The sequence below is a fragment of the Chenopodium album genome, chromosome 11, assembly GCF_948465745.1.
Source record: "Chenopodium album chromosome 11, dcCheAlbu1.1, whole genome shotgun sequence".
Lineage (NCBI taxonomy): Eukaryota > Viridiplantae > Streptophyta > Magnoliopsida > Caryophyllales > Amaranthaceae > Chenopodium > Chenopodium album.
The window spans coordinates 2,534,222-2,555,682 of NC_137844.1; the positions used below are offsets into that span (position 1 = coordinate 2,534,222).

A 21,461-nucleotide genomic window follows, 5' to 3' on the forward strand; every position below is an offset into this window, starting at 1 on the left:
TAATTTATACGTCAAATTTCAAAATATATCTCTAATACAAAATTAGTTTGGAATTGATGTACTTTTATGACGATTTAAACATGTAGTAGGCATGTAAATGACTAATAATAATATTGATATTTTTTTAGAGTTATAATCTAACATTTTTTTGAATAAAATTATAATTCAATTTATATATGAAATATTGGTATTTATCGAAAATAATTAAAACTCTCAACTAACAATTTTATCCTAAAATATCATCCAAATTTGATTTTTTTTTTTAAATCCTATGAAGTCTATCTAAATATATCCAACGTGGCGCGACACTTGGCGAAAAGTTAGAATGCCAAGTGTCACTGTCTCGTGGCCTGAGTAAAAGTTTAGTTTTATATATTAGTTATATGATATTAGATTGAAAACATAGGTTTACACGAATAATATTAATATAATCATAAAAATAGTTAAATGATTAATATTACCAATACTTATTTATAAAATAGCGTTATCATATTTTGATTATTTTGGTTTTTTGGATTCAAATAAGGTCAATCCAATCCGATCCGAAAATCCGAATTTTTTTAAAAAATCAATCCGATCCTTTGTTTAAAGTTTGGATCCGATCCAAATTGATGATTCAATTTGAATTGGATTGGATTTCGATTTTTATCCAAATAATGAACACCCCTCCTCCCACAATCCCACTAACGGTTTCCACCTAAATATATATTTTGTTTGTGATCCCCACTTTATTATTATTATTATTATTATTATTATTGTTATTATTATTGTTATTGTTATTATTGTTTGTTATTATTGTTGTTGTTGTTGTTGTTGTTGTTGTTGTTGTTGTTATTATTATTTATCCACTTTCTACCTACAAATTTATGAAATTGACTCATTTTTTTTTTTTGAAGAAAAAATTGACTCTAATTTGAATAATTAAACCTTAATTTATGGTTATGGTCTTTTTTTTAAAAAAAATAAATAAAATAAACCTTAATTTATGATTAATTCGAATAATAAAACTTAATTTGAACCCAAATTGATAAACCGTAATTCAAATTCCTAATCCCCTAATTTTTTAAAACCTGATTATTATTTTAATTCAAAGCCTCTAAATTGATATTAGATAATAAGAACCCCAAACTCCTAATTTGATTCAAGAACACTATACCCCAAATCAAAATCCCTAATTTCCCAACAAATTTGATAAGCCCAAAATCCCTTGATATGAAGACCGACCTTGCTTTCTCAAATTAATAAATTTGACATTTTCATTTGTAAAACTATGCAATATATTGCCTCTTTAGATTAATTTTCATAATAGTAATGAACTTATCAATTCACAAGATTTATTATAAACTTTTATTTCATTCCAAATTCCACGCTCTTACACTTGATATAAAATGCATGATATACAATCATGCAATACATAATTAGCTTAGTTTTCAAGGCGTCGAATAATGGCTATAAGTTTGGCCATATTCATAGGCTTATGGTAGAATTCATCTAACCCAGCACTAACAAACTCTTGAATCTTTACTTGCGAAGCAGTTGATGACATGCCTATGATCAAACTTTTCACACCCAAAGCTCGAATTTCCATTGTAGCCTGGGAACATGAAAAAAATAAATAAATTAGTTAGTATCTATGTATTACCTTTGTTACATATTATGTGCAGCTTTTGGTTATTATTTGTGAGACATAAAAGATGAAGGACTCTAGTGAACCAACATCTCTCACAAGTAAAACCGCTTGAGAGTTAGAGGGGGTAGACGTACTCTCAAGCAAATGTAATTGGTGAAGCTCAAACTCATGACCTCAAAATCACGTTCACCAACCAACTCCACCAAATTTTGCTTGGTTTTTAACAATTAACTTAATGTGATTATATATGCACTAATGCATGTAAATTTTGTATAGATACATAGAGTAAATTTTGATGTACCTGAAATCCATCCATTATTGGCATTTCCATGTCCATTAGCACTAAGTCAAACTTGTAGCCCATTTGAAAATACTCCACAGCTTCTTGCCCATTTTTAGCTACTTCAATTTCAAAACCATTTCTAGTCAAATACTTGAGATTGATAGCTCTATTAACAGAGTCATCATCAACTACCAATGCAATGTACTTCTTAGTAGTTGCCATAACTTTTCTTATTTAGTGAATTAGTTAATGTTGTTTTGAAATATTTTGTTACCTCCAAAAAAAAACTCCTTATATAGCTTTATATATAGGTGCATTTGAAAGACAAAAAGTTTGTATATCTTAATGGATTTGATTCATTAAGATATGAAGGAGTTACTCTATAAATGACAATCTTAATTAATATAAGAAAATCGACCCTGTTTACTTTTTGTCCAATTAAAATCTCAAGTGATTTTCAACAATGTTTAGTGGTGTCAACTGAAATGTTAATGGTTTTAAGTTATTATTGCGTATCCGATATGATATAGTTTTAATGGTTTTAAGTTATTATTGCGTATCCGATGTGATATAGTTTTAAGTATAATTGCGTATCCAACGTGATGCAGACAATAACAATATTATTGATAAAGTTTTGTGAAGGATATTTGTTGATCTCAATATAATTTAATATATCAAGTGGATTGTTCTACCTTTTTTTTTTTTTTTGATAATAGACTAGGGTCTCATTAATTTTGCCGGATTTGAATTATTTTTACTAAATTGAAATTATTTTGTCAAATAAAACTTATTTTTACTGATTACTTATTCTCGAAAGTTACTGATTTTTAATAAACTGAAATTATGTTTACTGAATTGAAATTATTTTCACTAAACTAAAATTATATTTATTGAATATATTATTTTAAGGTGAACGTGATAGGTTTTAAGTGTTTAGTGACTTTCTTACCATTGAAATTTGGTGAAATTGGCCTCAACACCCTATCTATTATCTTGGGTGCACCTTGAACTTTGACTAATTTCTTAGCTTGTACGGAGTACAAATTATTGATGGTCACTCATCAATAATTATAAGAAATGTCTCGGGCTGAATGCCAAAAAGATGCAATAATGACATGTGTTGCATCGCTATCAATAGTTGATGGTGTGCTAGTAACTTGGCACACTTACCCATACATGAGTTTGACCACTATTAAAATATTCATCCGTTAAAATTTAACATTAACATATATTGAAAACATATCGCATGATACTGATTGCTTTTCATACAAAATAACACAAGAGTTGTTGGTTTGTCAAAATTCATACATGAACTTTGAAAAAAGTCAATGTGTGTGAAATATTATATATGTGACGGAAGGAGTATGACAAATGGACTTCTCTACCTTTTCGCTAAAATATGCATTGACGTTAATTTAAAGAGTTGACAATGTTAAGTATAAGTGTGTAAACATGTGTAGAGCAGTTGTAGAAAAATGTTCAATACAATAACACATTTTTGTTGATTTTATGTCCTTAGGGCAGTTGCCACTATAACCCATAACCTACCCATTTAGGGCGTGTTCGGCGCTAGCTTTTAAGTAGCTTTTAGGTACTTAACAAAAAATGTAAGTGTTTGACAAAGTAGTGGTTAGGGTAGCTTTTAGTGGTGGAGGTAGCTTTTATGAAAAGTTAGAAAGATTAGCTTTTGAAATTAGAGGTAGCTTTTCAGGTACCTGTTGAAAATTTAATCTATAGTTTTAAAAATAAAATATTGATTTTTATATGTAACATCTAGTCAACCGCTACTTTACCGAACACTCATATCTAAATTATTTATCTTCACAACTAACAGCTACCTACACAGCTAACAGTTACCTCCACAGGTACAGCTACTTTCACAGCTATATTTTGCCGAACATGCCCTTAGGCTAGCAAAAGGGCCTAATTTTTTCTTTCTTTCTTTCTTGTTTTTTACTATTTTACAAAAAAAGGGTCAAAATAATAGTGTGTATAACACTGAATGACATACATTGAGATAGTATAAACAACCCATGTAGCGCATGCATCAACAATGGTAGTAAGCAATGAGTAAGCGAGTTTGACTTTAACCAATGACGGATTCTCGACACTTTTATAAATCCCAAGATGCCAACCTGGTGATTAAAATCATCTCTTGCAACTTTTGAAGGCCAATGTAAATATGTGTGTAACATAAAGCTGAAATAACCATATAATTTTACCAAATTCATTCTTGGAATTCATGGACCTACTGTTAAAGCATGTGTCGGTTGTATGATTTCAAATCAATTTATATGTTGGAAAAAATTATTGAAATCGGTTCAAAACGTGGATTTTAGCCTTCAGTTTTAGACAATAGTTGACATTTTTGAGTCCAAAAAGGATGCTACTCATGTTCCCCACGAGTTATCCGAAAGGCCATTCGAATGGTCAGAACCATCAAAAGTCTTTTAATTGTCAATTTAGTTGAACATGTATAGCCGAAGGAAAAAAAAAAACTTACACATGCATATGAGAATGCATGCAAAATTTCTTCTACTAAAACTACAATCTTGATAGTTACCAATTCACCCCTCTCCGCCTTTGGGCTTGTTCGGCAAAATATAACTGTGAAGGTAGCTGTTAACTGTGTAGGTAGCTTTTAGCCATCAACAAGCTGTTAGCTGTAAAGAAAGATAATTTATGTATGAGTGTTCGGTAAAGTAGTGATTGACTAGCTGTTACATTTAAAAATCAATATTTTATATTTAATACTATAGATTAAATTTTCAACAGGTACGTCAAAAACTATGACCGTGTTTGGTGAATAGCTTAAGCTGAAAGCTGAAGCTGATTATGTTAACTGATTTTGACTAGCTGATTGTATTAACTGATTTGACTAACTTATTTTATTACCTGGTTGTATAAAAGTGTTTGGTAAATAGCTGATAGCTGGTGATTGAGTATATGAAATGACCAATAAGCTAATTGTGGGGTAGGTAGTTTAAGTAGAATTTTAAGTTAAATGAAGATATAAGTGTCATTTCACAATAATTAATGAATAAACTAATTGAAAAAGCACTTAAAAGGAGTTTTTTCAAAAAGAGTTTATTTAGTGGAATAAGTTCTTCTAATAACCTTCCCACCAAACATCTTGAATTAGCTTATTTAATAGTCAATAAGCTAATAATGGTCAAATAAACTAATTTTGCTCAAATAAGCTATTTACCAAATACAGATTACCTCTAACTTCAAAAGCTAATATTTTTAACTTTTCATAAAAATTACCTTCACCACTAAAAGCTACCATAACTACTCCCTGAGTTGGCTGGGCATGGCCATGTAATCATGTATGGAGATTGGAGGCGTATGCCCCATATTGGGCTTTGTACATGGTCACTTTTATCAGTAAAATTCAGTATGAACACTACTTAAGCGATCCGATCCCTTTATTCCCATTTAAATTTGTTAATCAGTTAATCCGAGTGTTAGGTTCAACGATTATTTCCCTCTTTCTTCGCTGTTGATTGCATATGCATTACTTCGCACTCAAATTCCTCTCTCATCAGGTAAATTTGCTCTTTTATTTTCGATTATTGTTTCCCTGATTTTATTTAAGTTATGATTTTTAATCATCATGAAAGTCTTCATCTGTTGTTTTGAATGAATTTCTAATACAAATTGTACGATATTGATTGTGTTTAATTGAAATTTTTAGGGATAAGTAATTCCCCCCTAATTTGTTACCCTATTGAATAGATACTAGCTTAAAAAATGTGTATTTTTCTTGTAATTAACCTCGCTTGTTCGATTCTTACCATTGATTTTCATTAATATGAACTGGGTATTTGATTTTTATGGCTTTTAATTGCATAGATGAAAAGGGTGATATTATTGGAATTCAATTATGCTGTGGTTGTGAATATTTCTGTTATATATGGCAAATTTTTTTCTCAATTGTTATATTATAAGTTAATAATGCATAAAGAATTAGTGGGTATTATGTATACAAGTAATTTTGATTATAAGATAAGAAGATGTATTAATGTGTTAATGTTATTTTAGGTGCAAAGGAATGGATGAAAGGAAACAATTTAGATTGGGTGACTTGTTAGACATGAAGTCTGATAGCATTTTGCTAGGTAGGATAAGTTTGCTGCCTGATGAACTTCTCCTTCACATATTATCCTTCTTGCCATTGAAACAAGCTGTGAGTACTGGTGTTCTTTCAAAGAGGTGGAGGAATTTGTGGATGAAATCTCTTAGTTTGACATTTGATACCTATAACATGTTTGGCCGGGAGCTCGGTTATGTAGAGCAGCGTTTGAGAACGCATCAGTTTGTTAGATTGGTGGATGGGGTTGTTAGCCAGTTGGTGTCACCTTCAATTTGTGTTTCTACCTTTTCAGGGCACTATGAATTATCTGAGGAAGTGGTATGTTACATTGATCGTTGGGTCTTGTTTGCCCTTAAGTGCAATTTGCAAAGCCTTAACCTACATTTCCGAAAGGGAAGTGCCATTGGTTCGTGGCTCTTTCCTCCCCAGGTGGCTAGTCCTCAAACCAATCTTTGTTGTCTAAGCCAGCTTCGTTTGGGCGGATGTGAAGTTGTTCCTGCTTTTAGCGGTTTCAAGAATCTTAAGTTGGTATCTTTGACCTATGTGGTTGTTACAGAACAAGCTTTTGAGGATCTGCTGTCAAATTGTTTGCTTATTGAGGACTTGTTTGTTTGCTCAGCTGTGAATCTGAGAAGTATAAGAATCCCGGAGTCATTGATCCGGTTGAAATTTTTGCACATATACCTTTGTCATGATTTAGTCAAACTGGAAGTTAATGCAGGAAATCTTGCATCTTTCACATATATTGGACCAAAATTAAAATTCTCCTTTGAAAATATCTCAAAGCTTAGGGTGCTGCGTCTGGGATGGATAGATGAGATTTTAGCCAACTAATGAGTAAAAATCTATTGCTCCATACTTTAATCTTGGATCTTGATCTTTTCTTCGAGAAGTTTGATATGAATTATGAGATTTTGCCTGTACTGGCCAGTCTTAAGGTATTGATTATGTCAGTTGTTCGTCTAACTGGTGCTTTTACCGGGTTCATTAAATTGCTTAGAGCAGCCCCTTCTCTGTATAAGTTCGGGTTGCATTTAAAGGGCCCTGACTTCTATACTCCTGAATTAGAAAAGGGTTTAAGAACGGATTTTCGCCATGAACATCTTCGGGAGATTGAGCTCAGTGGCTTCTTGGGTAAAAAAGGGCATATTGAACTAGCTCTTTTGCTGATTGAATCAGCAGTTGCTTTGGAAAAAATGACTGTTGTTCCTGCCGGTAAAAGGTTGTACCTCAACAAATGGGAGTGCGACTTGCCAAAGCCAGATGAGCTTGATGCCATCCGAAAATGCACTGATCAGATTTCCAGTAAACTTCCAGCTGCAGCTAGAAATCCGTGAATTTTGAGTAGCTTGCTACACCTTGCTGAACGTTTTGAACAACTTTCAACCAGAAAAATGTATGTCACTTCATATGAGATCATTTGCATTCTTTCGTGTATTCAATTTCTACATTTTAATTTTTTGATTATACTTGTATATATTTCGTATAGCAGCTAAATAGCTGCAATGTATTGCGCTGGAATAATTTTGAATAAGTATTGTACGTGTTGGGAGAATCGTGCAGTTGAATTTAGATATTGCAATACTGGCATTTTTTTTCATTTTGTTAGTAATACAGATAGTGCAGGTCTTGTATGATATAATTATGTTTCTGTATTTGTACACTCTGTAATCTGTATCATTCATCAAAAAGTGTTTTCTCCGTACCTTGTTTATTACAGTTTCTATTTAAACTACTGTTGTTCTATGGTAAATTGATATTTTGGTACCTTGTGACTGTTGTGAGCTTGAGGTGTAGAAGCCAATAACAAATATACATAAAGCTGAAGGCTGTAGGATTCGAATATTGAATCTAGTGTTGCTGTAGGAGATGGTATACGAGAGGTACTAACTACATGCAGTCTACTTGTGAAACTGAAGCACTTCTGCAGTATTGGCTTATCGATTTCATCCTAATCATGTGCAATTTGGATCATATACAATATGAAAAATAAAGGAGGGGAAGTGGAGTATAAAACTACGAAGTATGAAAGATGGCTTACTGTTGCAGTGTCAATGGAGGTGGCTACGGGTAAGTTCTTAGCCGGCTAGGCTACTACATTTGGTTCTAAGCTAGCCAATTTGTGACAGGCTGATTAAACAATCTTGAAGCACAACCCACCCACCAGCAAAAGGCATGATGAAGCTGTTAGTTGTAGCTGTTCGATATATGATCATTTTTTTTTTTTTTCTAGTGTTTAAAGAGTCACAACGGTAAATGATGATTGCACTAATGTACGGACTTTGATTAGTAAATCACTAATAGGTACCAAGTAAAGCTTGACCTAGTGTAAGGCCGTAACGGTACCACCTTATATCTTTACGAGATCGTTATTTGGGAAATTGGGAGTGGGGATTTCATTATTTTTCTCTATTGAGTTTGACTTGGGCTTGCATACAGTTTGCCAAAGCCCATAGTCTTTCAAGTCAATACGTTAAAAGCCCACATTAATAAATTTGGATACTTTAATTGGTAAAACAAGTCCAAAAATCTTGGAATAATTTTCATTTTCGTTTTCAAAAAAAGAAAAGGCGGCAAAATTTCGAAACTTTGAAAACCCAGAAATTCCATGAAAATTTCAGGGAATTGGCGCTCTTCAACGCCTTGTTAAAATCAAAACGTAAGTTCACCGCCATTAATTTCAAAACCCACTTTCTCTCTCCTCTATTTAATTCCTTCTCTACGCTTTCTTGCCAAAGTTTCTTCCTTTGTTAATTCTCATAGTCACAGGTATGCTTCTCTGCTTCGTTATTTCACCATATTTTCTCTCTATTATTATCTGCTATTAATCTTTGAAATCTGGATATTTTTTATTTTGCTTGCTTGTTCAGAAATCTGGGATTTTATTCTTTCTGGGTTTTGGTTCTTTAAAACCCTCAAATTTGGGGGTTTTCTTTCCTGGGTTTGACCCAGATCTCTAATGTTTGGGGTTATCTTTAGTTTCTGGGTTGTTAATCTTGTATAATTTGTGAGGGATTTATCTTTAATTTAAGTTTTCAAACTCAAATTTGTTCGAATTTTTTTTCATTTGATGATAAAAATTGAATCTTGATAATTTCTGCCCTTTTTGTGTGTGTTTCTCAGTGTATTTGGGGTTTGAAGATCTTGAAATTTGAGGACGAAAGATGGCAGGAAAAGGAGGAAAAGGGCTATTGGCTGGTAAAACAACAGCTGGTAACAAAGAGAAGGAGAAGAAGAGACCTGTTTCTCGCTCTTCTAGAGCTGGTCTTCAGGTAGTCTTTCCTGTTCTTTCTCTGTTTAATTGTGGATCTTTTTTATGTATGATATCTTGTTATGTGTTACAAAGTATTACTTCTAGCTAAAATATAAGTGTAAATAATTATCATAGGATTAAAGCATGATAGTTAAATATATACTTGAGCTTAATCATGGATGTGTTTAGTGGTTGAGTTTATTTGATTTGTAAAGTACATAAGCATTTGTTTTTATTATTTCTGTTTGCATTTGTTGAGTCATGATTTGTTGTAGCTAGCAAGTAGTCTGGTAAAATGTATCAAGTTCTCATAAATTGGTGACCTTGAATAAAGGTTATACCTTTTGATTTGTTAGTGTAGTTGTAATGTCACTTTTATTGTAATTGGATTATATTTAAAGCCGTTGATGGTAATTTGTTACTCCGTATTAGTTTGTTATACCTCTCAATACAAGCTGATTGATTCATTTGATTTTTCTTTGAGATTTTTTTTGAAATGGTTCTTGAAGAGTCATAGATTTCTCTCATAACCAACGTTGCCTAGTATTGTTTAAAGCTATCAAAAGGTCAATGTGATTTTAAACAATTGACAATATGAGTTAACTTCATAGTTAACCTTACTTGTCAAGCTAAAGGCAGATATTTAAAAGAAGTGAAACCAACATCGCCTAATGTATTATAAGATGCATTCAAATACTCTTAAGGCTTTAGGAAGCATGTGTTGGGGTCTTGAGCTTAGGATGGAGAAGTTGCTCTTCGTTTACTCAATTTAAATTGTTGAATAGCATCTCTTTATGATTTGAAACTATATGCTCTAAAAATTGAAGATTGAGGGTAATTTTCTTTGGTAGTGCCAATAATGAAACTTAATGTTGAATGAAAGGAGATACTAGACCAAGTCATTAAGAATTGTTTGCCCAACAGTATTAAATTATTTCTTTCCTTTTGTAGTTTTTCAGCCAAAAGACAACTATTTAGCGGATTCTTTAAGAGCTAAACAATTGTTCACTTACCATCACTTATTGATAAGTTCCATTATTGTGTGGCTTCATTGAATTGTTTAAGTAGTATCTCAAAATAACAATTGAAGAATTGCCTTTTTTTCTCATTAGTAACTAGTAGTGTTTGAAAAGCGCGCCTAGGCGCTGAGGCGCAAGGCGATCAGGGCGAGCGCTTATTTTAGTCTAGTCGAGCCGTTTTGGGTTAGGTGCACAAAAAGCGCCCGAGGCGCACCTAAGGCGCACTTCAGCCAAAATTATTTAACTGCCCATATAGTGCGCCTCACTTCAAAGAGGCGCACCTAGGCGCAGCAGAACCCCTCTCGCTTTAGTGCACCTTGAGCTTTTTTATACATTGGTAACTATTTACATGTGCATTATGGAAGCTATATGATTAGAGTTTTGGCATAAGGAGAAATGTTGTTGATCATGAAAGATGGGTGGAAGTAACCTTGATAGAGTTTTTGTTCTTTGTTTAGCTCACTTTTCTATATTGAGCTTAAGTAGTATAAACTATAAGGAGATGTTAAATGTATTGCTCTTGATATCATGTGAGAGTTGATTAATGCCCATTTTTCTGTGAGGATATAATGACTTGATGCAACTCTAAGTAGCATGTTTAGTCAGTCATCTGTTCATTGTCAATTTTCTTAAAGAAGTAAAATCAACAGTACTGATTTTGAACGGTCTATTGGTGAAGCTGTGAAGGAATAGTTGTTTTACTCAAGGCATTGTTCGAATCATATACCTCTATGAGTTGTAGTAGTTCATTCCATTAATCAATATATATAGAATTACATTTTTGGAGAATTTGTGGAGCTATAATGTTTTTGGGAAAACTTCTCACTAGTTTTTTTTTTGGGTCATAAATCAAGGAAATTTTTGCTATTAGAAAGAAATCTACTTGTATGTTATGAGAACCAAACAAGCTTTCAACTCATCACTAAATGATGAATTAGTAAAATGTGTTTTCCATTGCATTATGTCAGTGTTCTCAATAGTCTAATAGACAGATTGAAGAATCAACCCTTTGTTTATTAGTGATTTTGTATGCCGTATGTGTAATTGGTTTTAGTAAAGTAGAGAATTTCACTTCTCATCAATGGTTTTCCCTGCGCAACAATCTAAGCCTTTAATAATTCCCTTGTATTAATATGGAGTACTTACCTGTGTATTAAAAATATTCAAATATCAATGATTATTTTGCAAGTCTAGCTACTGCCTTTTGCCTGTTTTGTTTTCCTATTGGTGGCACTACTTATAGTATGATTGTCATGAAAGCTTGAGTTATTGATTATTATGATTATTCCCTTGAATTCCTAAAGTGTGTCAGATTTTCTAAACAACCATTCTGCTTATAATGAACTCATTGTTGACGTGATATATTCCCCTTGATTTCATTTGATGTTTATTTTTTTTATAAATTACTAATTTTGCGTGGATTGCCTGTGCGGGGTTCTTCAGTTTCCAGTTGGTCGAATTCACCGTCACCTTAAGTCAAGAGCCTCAGCCAATGGCCGTGTAGGTGCAACTGCAGCTGTCTACTCTGCTGCGATACTTGAGTACCTGACTGCAGAAGTGCTCGAGCTAGCAGGAAATGCAAGCAAAGATCTAAAAGTGAAGAGGATCACTCCTAGGCATCTGCAGCTTGCTATTCGAGGGGACGAGGAGCTCGATACCCTCATCAAGGGAACCATTGCTGGTGGTGGTGTTATCCCTCACATTCACAAGTCCTTGATTAACAAATCAGCCAAGGATTAAGGATTCTTTATCTGATAATATAGGATGTAGAATCAAGTATATGTGGGATTGTTCCATTCTAGCAATTTCAGCTGTAATATCTTTCTGCCGAACCTGCTGTAGGATTTCTAAGTGTGATATTTTATTAGCTATTTAGGTGCTTGTCAATTTAGTTCATTCTGGTCTCTCTGTGCAGTTCTAACTGGATTTGTCTTGTAACATGTGTTTGTTTGATGATTCAATTAAGTTTCTTGCTTGATTAAATCAGTGAAATTTCTACTGCAAATTTAGCATGAGTTTTGTTTTTTTACATGTGCATATCCAATTCTTTTGATGGCATCAACAATAGCTTCATCTCATGGTAGTATATTAATCTATTCACAAAATGTTCAACTAGAAGGTGTGAAATAAACTTTTTATCTAGCTGAATTAAATTTTTATCAGTTTATAAGATTAGAATTTGGAGGAGCAGGGTTAAATTTCTGTGTATATCTTTGTAGAAAAGATTAAACTGATGCTAATTGAATTTTGTATGTTTAACGATGAATTTGATATGTTAGGAACTCTTCAAACATACAAAAATTGGAGCATTGCCCAATTGTCTAATAGTGAGGCAACTAAAGAACGAAATGCGCAGATTGTCCTTGTGTTTTCTTTCCCTAACAGAAATTTAACTATAAATTTCGCTCATGGGTAATAAGGACATTTTGCCCTTTTGTTAGATGGTTTGCTATCCTGCAACCATTACTTGAAATTTAGACGTGTAAGCAAAATACAGGAAAACAGCACACAAGAAGCATTGGTTGTTTTCTATTACCTATATATATATTAGTCTAATGTGAATGAATTCTAAGGGAAACTCTTCTCAACATTTCATTACAATCATCAAACAAACATCCATGGATACCAGCGCGATAAACAGCAAAATTTCTCATCTAACCTTCCCTAGCCCTCACAGAAAATACATGCACCATAACAAGATCATATCCTTTACTCCTTTTATGTCACTAAAACCATCAGCTCACAAGGTACTCGAGGTAAGAAACGTTCCAAAGATAACTAGCTACCACGATACATGGCTTGATCTTATGGCCATTAATCATCTCTCTCAAAACCTACAAGCTGTAGCAGGTTTGTAATATAAGGAGTAGCTAACAAACATATAATTCGATCTCTATTTTATAAGTCCTGTATACTAGTTAGCAAAGCTGATTTATATGTTTTTATGCAGGCATTCAGATAGAAGAGAAAGGTTATGATGGTTTGTTGGAAACTTGCAAAGAAGTGACTGTGAAGTTTGATCCAGTGCAACAACGACAACTCAGCTTGGAAGGTCTTGCTAGATCCATTCCTAAGGAAATTTTCCCTTTGGCAAGTACTCTTAACCTGTTATTTCTGTAAATTTTACATATTGTTTGGCATTAGAAATAGAGTACTAATCAAAACAAATTTGACATAAATTTGTTTTAATAAGTTGAAGAGAATGAGGCCGTAGTCCTACTAATCTTCTGAACCAAAGAAGTAATATAAAACAACATTCTCATTTTTTCTTTAAATCGAGTAGTCCTATTTTACTTTGTATGTAAAACCAATGACTAATTAGTATTGTGTTCTGAACTTTTCGTGGACAGTTGAGGGCATTGGTACCACATTGTAAGTTTACAAGAGAACTCCTAGCCAAATTCACAGGCTTGTTTTTTTCTTGGTTAGTTGGACCATCTGAGGTAAAATTTCAAGCTAGTTATAAATATGCTTAGCAATCAAGGAAAAATGATATCTTTAGAAAAAACACGAAAATGTGTTAAGCACTTGTTACAAGTCTAATAATGGACTAATGATGAAGTTGAAGGAATCAGAATTCAAAGGAACAACAGAGAAGAACGTGGTGCACGTAAAGAAATGCAGGTAATGTATTAACAACATGATCTTGGTGCAAACTACCGTGATTAGATAAATTAATCACATTGCTTAGAACTATATGTTTCTCTAATATCTAAAATTAAAAATTTGTTTTTCGAATCAGGTTTTTAGAGAGCTCAAATTGTGTAGGAATGTGCACAAACCTCTGCAAGTTTCCAACTCAAACATTCATCAAGGATTCTCTAGGAATGCCAATCAACATGGTCCCTAGTATGTCTAACAGACTAACTGTTACCAACTAGTTGAAAAATTAACAGTAAATCTGCACTAATAACACTAAGGGTCCCATAATAACACCATTAAGGGTACATGGAAACACTATAATTTACATGCCCTCAAATCACAATTTGTTCTTTCCTTAATTAATTATAAAAACAGCACTTTATTTATTTAGCTGCATGATATCATCCTAGATGGTTATGAATCTGTTTCCTGAATGTCGTCGAGAGTTGACAGATTAGGCGTTTTCATGTATTGCAGCCAGTAGATATACCATCTATTATTCTGTTATAATCAGCAGAAATTAACTAACAGTTAGTCCAACTACAATATAATACCGGCTTTTTTACACTAAAAATGCACTCGAAATCTCTAGGAATTGGTAAATTTTTGTATGTGATATGCAATAATTAAGTGTTATAACAGTATGATTTTACAGATTTTGAAGACATGAGTTGTGATATGATATTTGGTGAGGAACCACCAACTCCTGATGAAGATCCAGCTACAAAGCAACCTTGCTATAAACTATGTAAAATGACTAAAATCTACCATTTTTCAGAGAAATCAGAACTTTATCTTAGCTACAAAAAAAAAAAAAAAAAAAAATGTTTATGTTTTCTTGTTTGTTTCAGGTAAAATCAATAAGAGGCACACTACTGAAAGGTGCTCCTAATATGATCCCATGCTACCACCTTGGCCGCGACACGTATGAGTACGCATGCTATATGATGCTAAAGGCTCTCAATTTGATCCTGTAGGATATGAAATCTCCACGAACACTCGCTCAGTTGTGCATTATGAAGACCATGATTAGAAAATTGGACTTAAATGTGATATTATACTGTGAATGATGTATTAGCCGTACAATCTGCAATTGCATTGTGGACTTGAAACAACTAAGTTGTTGTAGGCCCCTGTGTTAGTTAAGTGCTTAAAAGGCAAATGAAGTTATGGAATCGGCTATTAAATTTATTTATTTTGTGACTACGGGCATAGATGATTAGAATTTTCGCTTCATTTTAGGTGGCTCAGCTAAAAAGTAGGCGGTCAAGTAAAATTTGTTTATTTTTCTACATGCAAGACAAGTGCTCATTCACATGCCATTAATGCGCGGAAAAAAAAGAGTTAAAACTTAAGACAATGGCCCCACCTACCACCCCTTGGACTACTAACCTAGTGAAGAATATGAGAAATGAAGAGATAATTCATTAGTGGTTGACATGATGATCAACATTAGTGGATTATTACAGCTATATAAGTTGTCAACTTACTGTAAGTTTATGAATCTCGTCTAATTAGGCCAACTAGAAAACTTCAATGTTTGTGAAATAAATAAAATCATACACAAGTTTTTAAGAGAAAAAGAATATACTTGTATAAACTTGGGTTGTTAGTAGAAAAACTAGCAAAGGTGGACCAACAATGTTTGCCACCAACTAAGATACAAAATGCCATAAGTAGACAAAGCTTAGATTTAGGTGGAGTTTTCTCTGCCCTTAATTGAGCATAGCCCAAAAGGGAAATTTCATGAAATGCAAGTGGAAATCACCATAATGTAATTTTTGAAGCCTTTTAAAAAATTAGTTGTTGTAATATTATGGGATTCTAGGGTAAGTGGAGGGACAATATGGGGGTTTGAGGGGCACACTTGGATACCCACAAATCACAATAAAAAAAAAAAAAAAAAATTAAAAAAAAGGTGGGGTTTGAATGTGTATATTAGCATCAATAGACTTGGTAGAAGAAATTCGATGTGATCAATAGTCGCTCACATACAGGCTCATGGTGGCCATAAGTCAATGAAAAAGGAGTACACGTAATCAACTAATTTGACAGTTTAAAGGCAATGTTGACAATTTCAACTCTTCGAATGGTCTCCCGGGCTTTTCATGTGATCCATGAAAACATGAAAAAGGTCATGACGTATTTACTTTGCTATTCCGAAAAAAATAAAACATTTAAAACCTGAAGGCTATAATCCACACTTTTAGACTTACTATATTTATGAGGATTTGTGACTTGGTGTTGAAAACTTTTGGGATGTAAAGGGGGTGCATCTCATAGTCTATAATGATTTTTGGAACCATATGTAATCTCATTATGTCACATAGAGACTTGAGGTGGTCTTCAGTCAACAAATGGAGGAGTATATGTGATTGGCTAAATTAACAATTTTAAGAAAAAGTGGACGGTTTCAACTATCTAAATGGCCTCCCGGGGCATTGTGGGGTCAATAGGAAGCACACTAACCTATTTCTTTTCCGGCTTCAATGAATTAAAAAATGGTCTAAAACTTTACACTTTTGGACCAATTTCGAAAATATGTGAATGCGTGTCGTGTTTTCAAAGTTATGTTCCAAAATCCAAATCGAGTCACACTTAAATAGATTAAATTTTGTATTGTCTACAAACAATTACAAAGAAAGTCCACGTGTGTTGATATCTTAAAGATTTGATTTAGAGTAATAGTTAGTAAATTTTGTTTTTTTGAGTAATAGTTAGTAAAAATAAATAATACAGAGGGAAGTGAGCTCCTCGTCTATACTCTTGGGTTGCAAAACAAAGGCCTGGTCCATAGGAATGGGCCTATTCTTTTGCAATGTGTCTTTAAATTGAATTTTAGAGCCCAATTACCACTATGATCATATGATTTGTCATTAATTCATGTAATTGTATGAGCCCAATTACCACTATTGATCATTTTTTTTGTGTGTTTCACTCGGTTTACCCTTTGAGCTAATCTGGATTAAGGGGTCGGTTTTGGGTTGTTAAGTTCCAGTTTCCTCTTAACTGTTGTTGTGGGGGATTGAACACGAATTCCTCCCTACGAAATGCAGTCTCAATCACCATTACACCAACATTCAATTGGTACCACTATGAATCAATTGATTTGTCAAATAGTAGAGAAAATGAACCAAATTACAGTACCTCGTATTTGTTTTAATAAGTTTCCTTTTACTATATAACATAATATAAAGGTTCTTGATGTAACACATAAAGATATTTACTACATTATCACAAGCCTTTAAAGTATCACCAAGTTACCAATCTAGTTTACCACTGAAAAGAGAAAGGAAATTGACTATTTCATTGACTCAATGTCAACTCTCAGTTCACGACTAGGGGCTTGTTCTCTTCAACTTATTTTCAGTTCAGTTCCGTTCTTAATTTCCTTCTCTCATAAAATATTCAGTTCAGCTCAATTCAGTCAATCAGAGCAGGCTCTAGGGTGGACCATGTTCTATTAGCTTCACATGGAATATAGACATTCCCCCTATATAGCTTTAGGCCAACTTTAGTACTACTAAGTTACTAACAACATGTTCATATCAAGACAGTTAAACAGTGTACTAAGTTTGATTGTTTAAAGCAAAATTGACTAGTGTCCATGTTTAATTAGCTCTATTCTAACCAAGAAAGGGACCATCAAAGGCCTATCTATTGCATTCAATTCAATTAATATATGTGAGCCCAAAATCCATAAGTTGGGTTAGCATCAAACCAGATATCTATAAAAAGGACCTAATTTTGATAAAGTGCCTAGCTAAGTATGAATTTGACAACTATGTACTATAATGAAAAAGGACTGTATTTAATATAATTAATGAAAAATGGTCCTTTTTTTAGACAAACATGGTCACTAAATAATGAAACTTTTAAAGTAAATTTTTTTTGTACAGTACCTGGTTTTTGGTCCAAGCTTTAATTTACTAATACACCAAAAATATTGTATTGAAATATAATTATTATTTTTTTACCTATTTGAAAGGGGGCAAAGAACTTAATGAAATTTGTACGAAAGAGGGACAAGAAAGGATGTTGTTGGATAACTATAGTTGTCAATAATATTGCATGGAAATGACATAGGCAAGCTGTCAAAATTGGGCCAGAGAAGTTATAATGGACTTACTTAAGCTAAGTGTATAATGGAAGGCCCATGTTCTTGGATGAGAATATTCCCACTATTATTTCACATTATCTTTTCTATCTTTCCTTTTCTTTTTTATTTTTTTTATTTTTATCAGTAGAAAGAAATGGTGTTCCAATTTTAGTTTCATTCATTTAATATACTTCTTCCGTTACTAATAAGTTGGCATTTTTTTGTTACGTTTGTCAATATAAAAACTCAATTAAAAATTATTTTTGATTAGATAATTATAAACTATTTATACATTAAGTAGACATTAAAATAACTATTTAAAAAAAAAAGGATAGACATTAAAATAAACTAAAAAATTGAATTCTAATTAGTACGCATTAAAACGAAGCTAATAAGATTGTACATGACTATGTATATTCATATCTATAAATCACAAATGTATTATCAAATTGATAGTGTCAACATGCAGTCAAAACGTGTCAACAAATTTGGAGCAAAAAAATGTATACATCATTAAAATTGTGATCTATATTACATACACTGATATTTGGATGAAAAATACAGGAATAAAAATACAACCTAAGGTTTGATTTTATGTGTATATTTAATAATTATTGAACCATTTTTTTTGCTAAATGAAATATTAAAAATATAAATGGTAAATTAAAGTGTTAAAATGTTGATTTTGACAACATCATGTGTACTTTATGTTAAAGTTATAATGTACGCATGAGATTTTACATAAATTTTAGTTAAAAATCGGCTAATTAAATATACTCCTAAAATATTTTGTATTTTACACCAGACTTCATACTTGGTATTATATACTACATAGTACGGACGGTATCAAAAGTACATCCGACCCGATCCGATTCAAAACCGACTCGAAAAATATCCGATTTAGATTAAGACTCGTGTGGACGACATGATAATTTAGTATAATTCAAGTTTAAAAATTTACTCAATTGACCCGACTTTATCAGATCCAATCTGATCATCCGAACTGACACCCCTAAATACAGTAACATACAAGTTGCAACCTGTTGTCTCACATAAGAAACATGTGAAATTGGAGTGCTATCACACATTCACACCACCAAAACAATCACCATCTCTATTTCAAACTAGTGTATAATAAGTCCATTGAAAATAAGCCTAAAAACTCTTAATTATATTATTTTCCACAAAAAAATATGAAATGTATGTTCTTCGCCTTAACTTCTTTCCAATGGAGTGTATGATCCTGCCAATAAAGAATTTCAACTCCATATCCGCCAATATGTGTATTTCTTCTGGTGGTCTTATCAATTTGGGACGGTCAAATGTTATCATTTTGTGTATGGTCATTATCAACAATTGTTGACATGCTAAAAGAGTAGAGCTTGGACCAATCTAAGAGATGAATGATCAATAAGACAAAGGGACTCAATTCATAACTACATGTAGGGTATTTTGGAGAAAAAAAAAATTACTTATATATATAATTGCCTTCACTATTGCAATTTGTTTGATTATTTGCACTACTTTTTGTATTTGTATGGTATATGGATCTAGCGCGTAATTCATTCAAATTTCATATAATAGGCTTGTAATAATGATACATAGGAAAGTATAAATTAAATTTATTAAGTAGTTTGATCTTCTTTTTATCTTATTAGAGTTTTAATATACCTAATCGTTTTCTTCTAATATACGAGTAGAATTAAAAGCAAAATATGACTTTATTACTCCGTATCATTATGCGTTACACGACCAACATCTATGCTGAGTGTAAGATGATTATTGCTCAAACTAGGATAAAATGTGACTATTCTTATAACTATTGTTAGACTAACATATCTCAAGGCTTTTACCTAAATAACTTTTTAGCTTAGTTACTTGACTTACTTCGTTCAATCTTGTCAAATCAGAACATTACTTGACTCGTACATTATTAGTAAAAATCTAAGCATACATCCAACTAGAGTAATTGGCAATCACTTTTGCTTTTTTAAAAATGGAAGGAATATAATTTTGTAGGTAAAAAAGAGACAGTGAAGGGTCCTTCATATTCATAATTGAGGAAAAATAAAATATGGGCTTGTATTGTCTGAATGTAACGACATTAAAATGCGGTTTACTGCCCCACATGTGTAAGAGTAACAAGGAAGATAGAATCATACATGCATCAATTTTGCATATTCAATACACCTATTCAATTCCCCCATATTTATCTATTTTTAATGTCTCATAATTTTTTTCTCATACCATAAAATGATAAAATGGCTCCTTTATTTTCTCATCCATTATTCATTTCGACTAATTTTTTATTTTTTGTCAATTACACATTTTATCAACCTAAATTTTCCTCTGTTCGTTTGTTCAAAAATAATGGTAATATAATTGACCTTTTGCATTATTCTCATATTTCATCTTGACCATTTTTATCCCTAATATAATATACTATAAATATATAAACAACTGTTGCCTGATGATATGTCAGTAATGTATACTTTCAACACATCAGCATTTCATAGACATTTTTCTGTCCTGATACGATGTACGAGTGTTAATAATAGTAATCAAAATCATGCATTAACAATTATGTTGACATTTATTTTCAAAGCAGATGCATGGAGTAAATTTTAACCATTTTCGTAAGAGCCAAACCCAATAGAAACATAGAGAGAGTATTGAATAAAAAATTGTACTTGTAGTAAAAAAAATGATGGCACATTTATGTGAAGCCAATGATGAGTAAATGGGTTATTATTGTTCAGAGAGAAGAATGGTGCGCAACTCCCCTAGGCTGCTAGGCTAGGCTAGTCTAGTCTAGTCTATGAGTGGCATAATACAAATGTATTAGATCTGACTTTTAGGGTATGGCATCCCTGGTAAATGGTATGGTAAGCTTTTCTTTTTGCTCAGTTAACATGTGAGAAAGGCTATGATTGTAAGTTCAGTGGAGTATGTATATATTCTACTGTATTGTATTGTATTGTGTTCATTTCTCTGCCTATGTTACATCCCTCTCTTCTCTTTTTCTATCTTTGACTTGTTTTTGATGTTTTGGATTTGTTCTTTGAATGGGAATATATATATACAAGTATTTAGTTTGGTTTGAATTTGAAAATGATTGCATTTGATTATAGTGGAAGAAAGCTATATATGATGTTGAGGTGTAACAAATTAAATCATTTGTGTACATTAGTTCTTTATTTCTCCTATGTTTCACGATGATCATTTGAAGGAAACAATAATGCTTGTCTTAATTCATGATTTATTTGCTTAACTATCATTGTGGCTAAGGATTTGTATTTAATAATCATTGACTTTATTTTGGTAGGCTACTACTTGTTTTGTATTCCCTCCATTCCCAAAACTTCGACCCTTTTGGGTTGATGTCACAGTTATTAAGAAACTTAAATAAAAAGAAATAAAAACATATTGGAAAGATAAA

The 21,461-nt window shown here is 32.4% G+C and overlaps 4 protein-coding genes across 4 annotated transcripts; 3 read left to right on the top strand and 1 right to left on the bottom strand.

The window, feature by feature from the left end:
* Positions 1–1,423: 1,423 nt before the first annotated feature.
* Positions 1,424–2,135, bottom strand: LOC145568062 (two-component response regulator 24-like). The gene is made up of 2 exons (XM_081627500.1): positions 1,932–2,135; positions 1,424–1,594 (listed from the first exon to the last, which is right to left on the bottom strand). The coding sequence occupies exons 1-2, from the start codon at positions 2,133–2,135 to the stop codon at positions 1,424–1,426; spliced, it is 375 nt and encodes a 124-aa protein (XP_081483626.1).
* Positions 2,136–5,306: 3,171 nt separating this feature from the next.
* On the top strand, positions 5,307–7,616 carry LOC145568208 (F-box/LRR-repeat protein 25-like). The gene is made up of 2 exons (XM_081627645.1): positions 5,307–5,461; positions 5,958–7,616. Exon 2 carries the CDS (start codon positions 5,968–5,970, stop codon positions 6,841–6,843), a length of 876 nt encoding a protein of 291 aa, XP_081483771.1. The 5' UTR covers positions 5,307–5,461; positions 5,958–5,967; the 3' UTR covers positions 6,844–7,616.
* Positions 7,617–9,132: 1,516 nt separating this feature from the next.
* LOC145568209 (putative histone H2A variant 3) lies at positions 9,133–12,293 on the top strand. The gene is made up of 2 exons (XM_081627646.1): positions 9,133–9,281; positions 11,725–12,293. Exons 1-2 carry the CDS (start codon positions 9,174–9,176, stop codon positions 12,019–12,021), a joined length of 405 nt encoding a protein of 134 aa, XP_081483772.1. The 5' UTR covers positions 9,133–9,173; the 3' UTR covers positions 12,022–12,293.
* Positions 12,294–12,899: 606 nt separating this feature from the next.
* On the top strand, positions 12,900–14,993 carry LOC145568210 (beta-carotene isomerase D27, chloroplastic-like). Its single transcript, XM_081627647.1, has 7 exons — positions 12,900–13,131; positions 13,232–13,371; positions 13,632–13,724; positions 13,844–13,905; positions 14,024–14,130; positions 14,579–14,671; positions 14,775–14,993. The coding sequence occupies exons 1-7, from the start codon at positions 12,900–12,902 to the stop codon at positions 14,813–14,815; spliced, it is 768 nt and encodes a 255-aa protein (XP_081483773.1). The 3' UTR covers positions 14,816–14,993.
* The last annotated feature ends 6,468 nt before the right edge of the window (positions 14,994–21,461 follow it).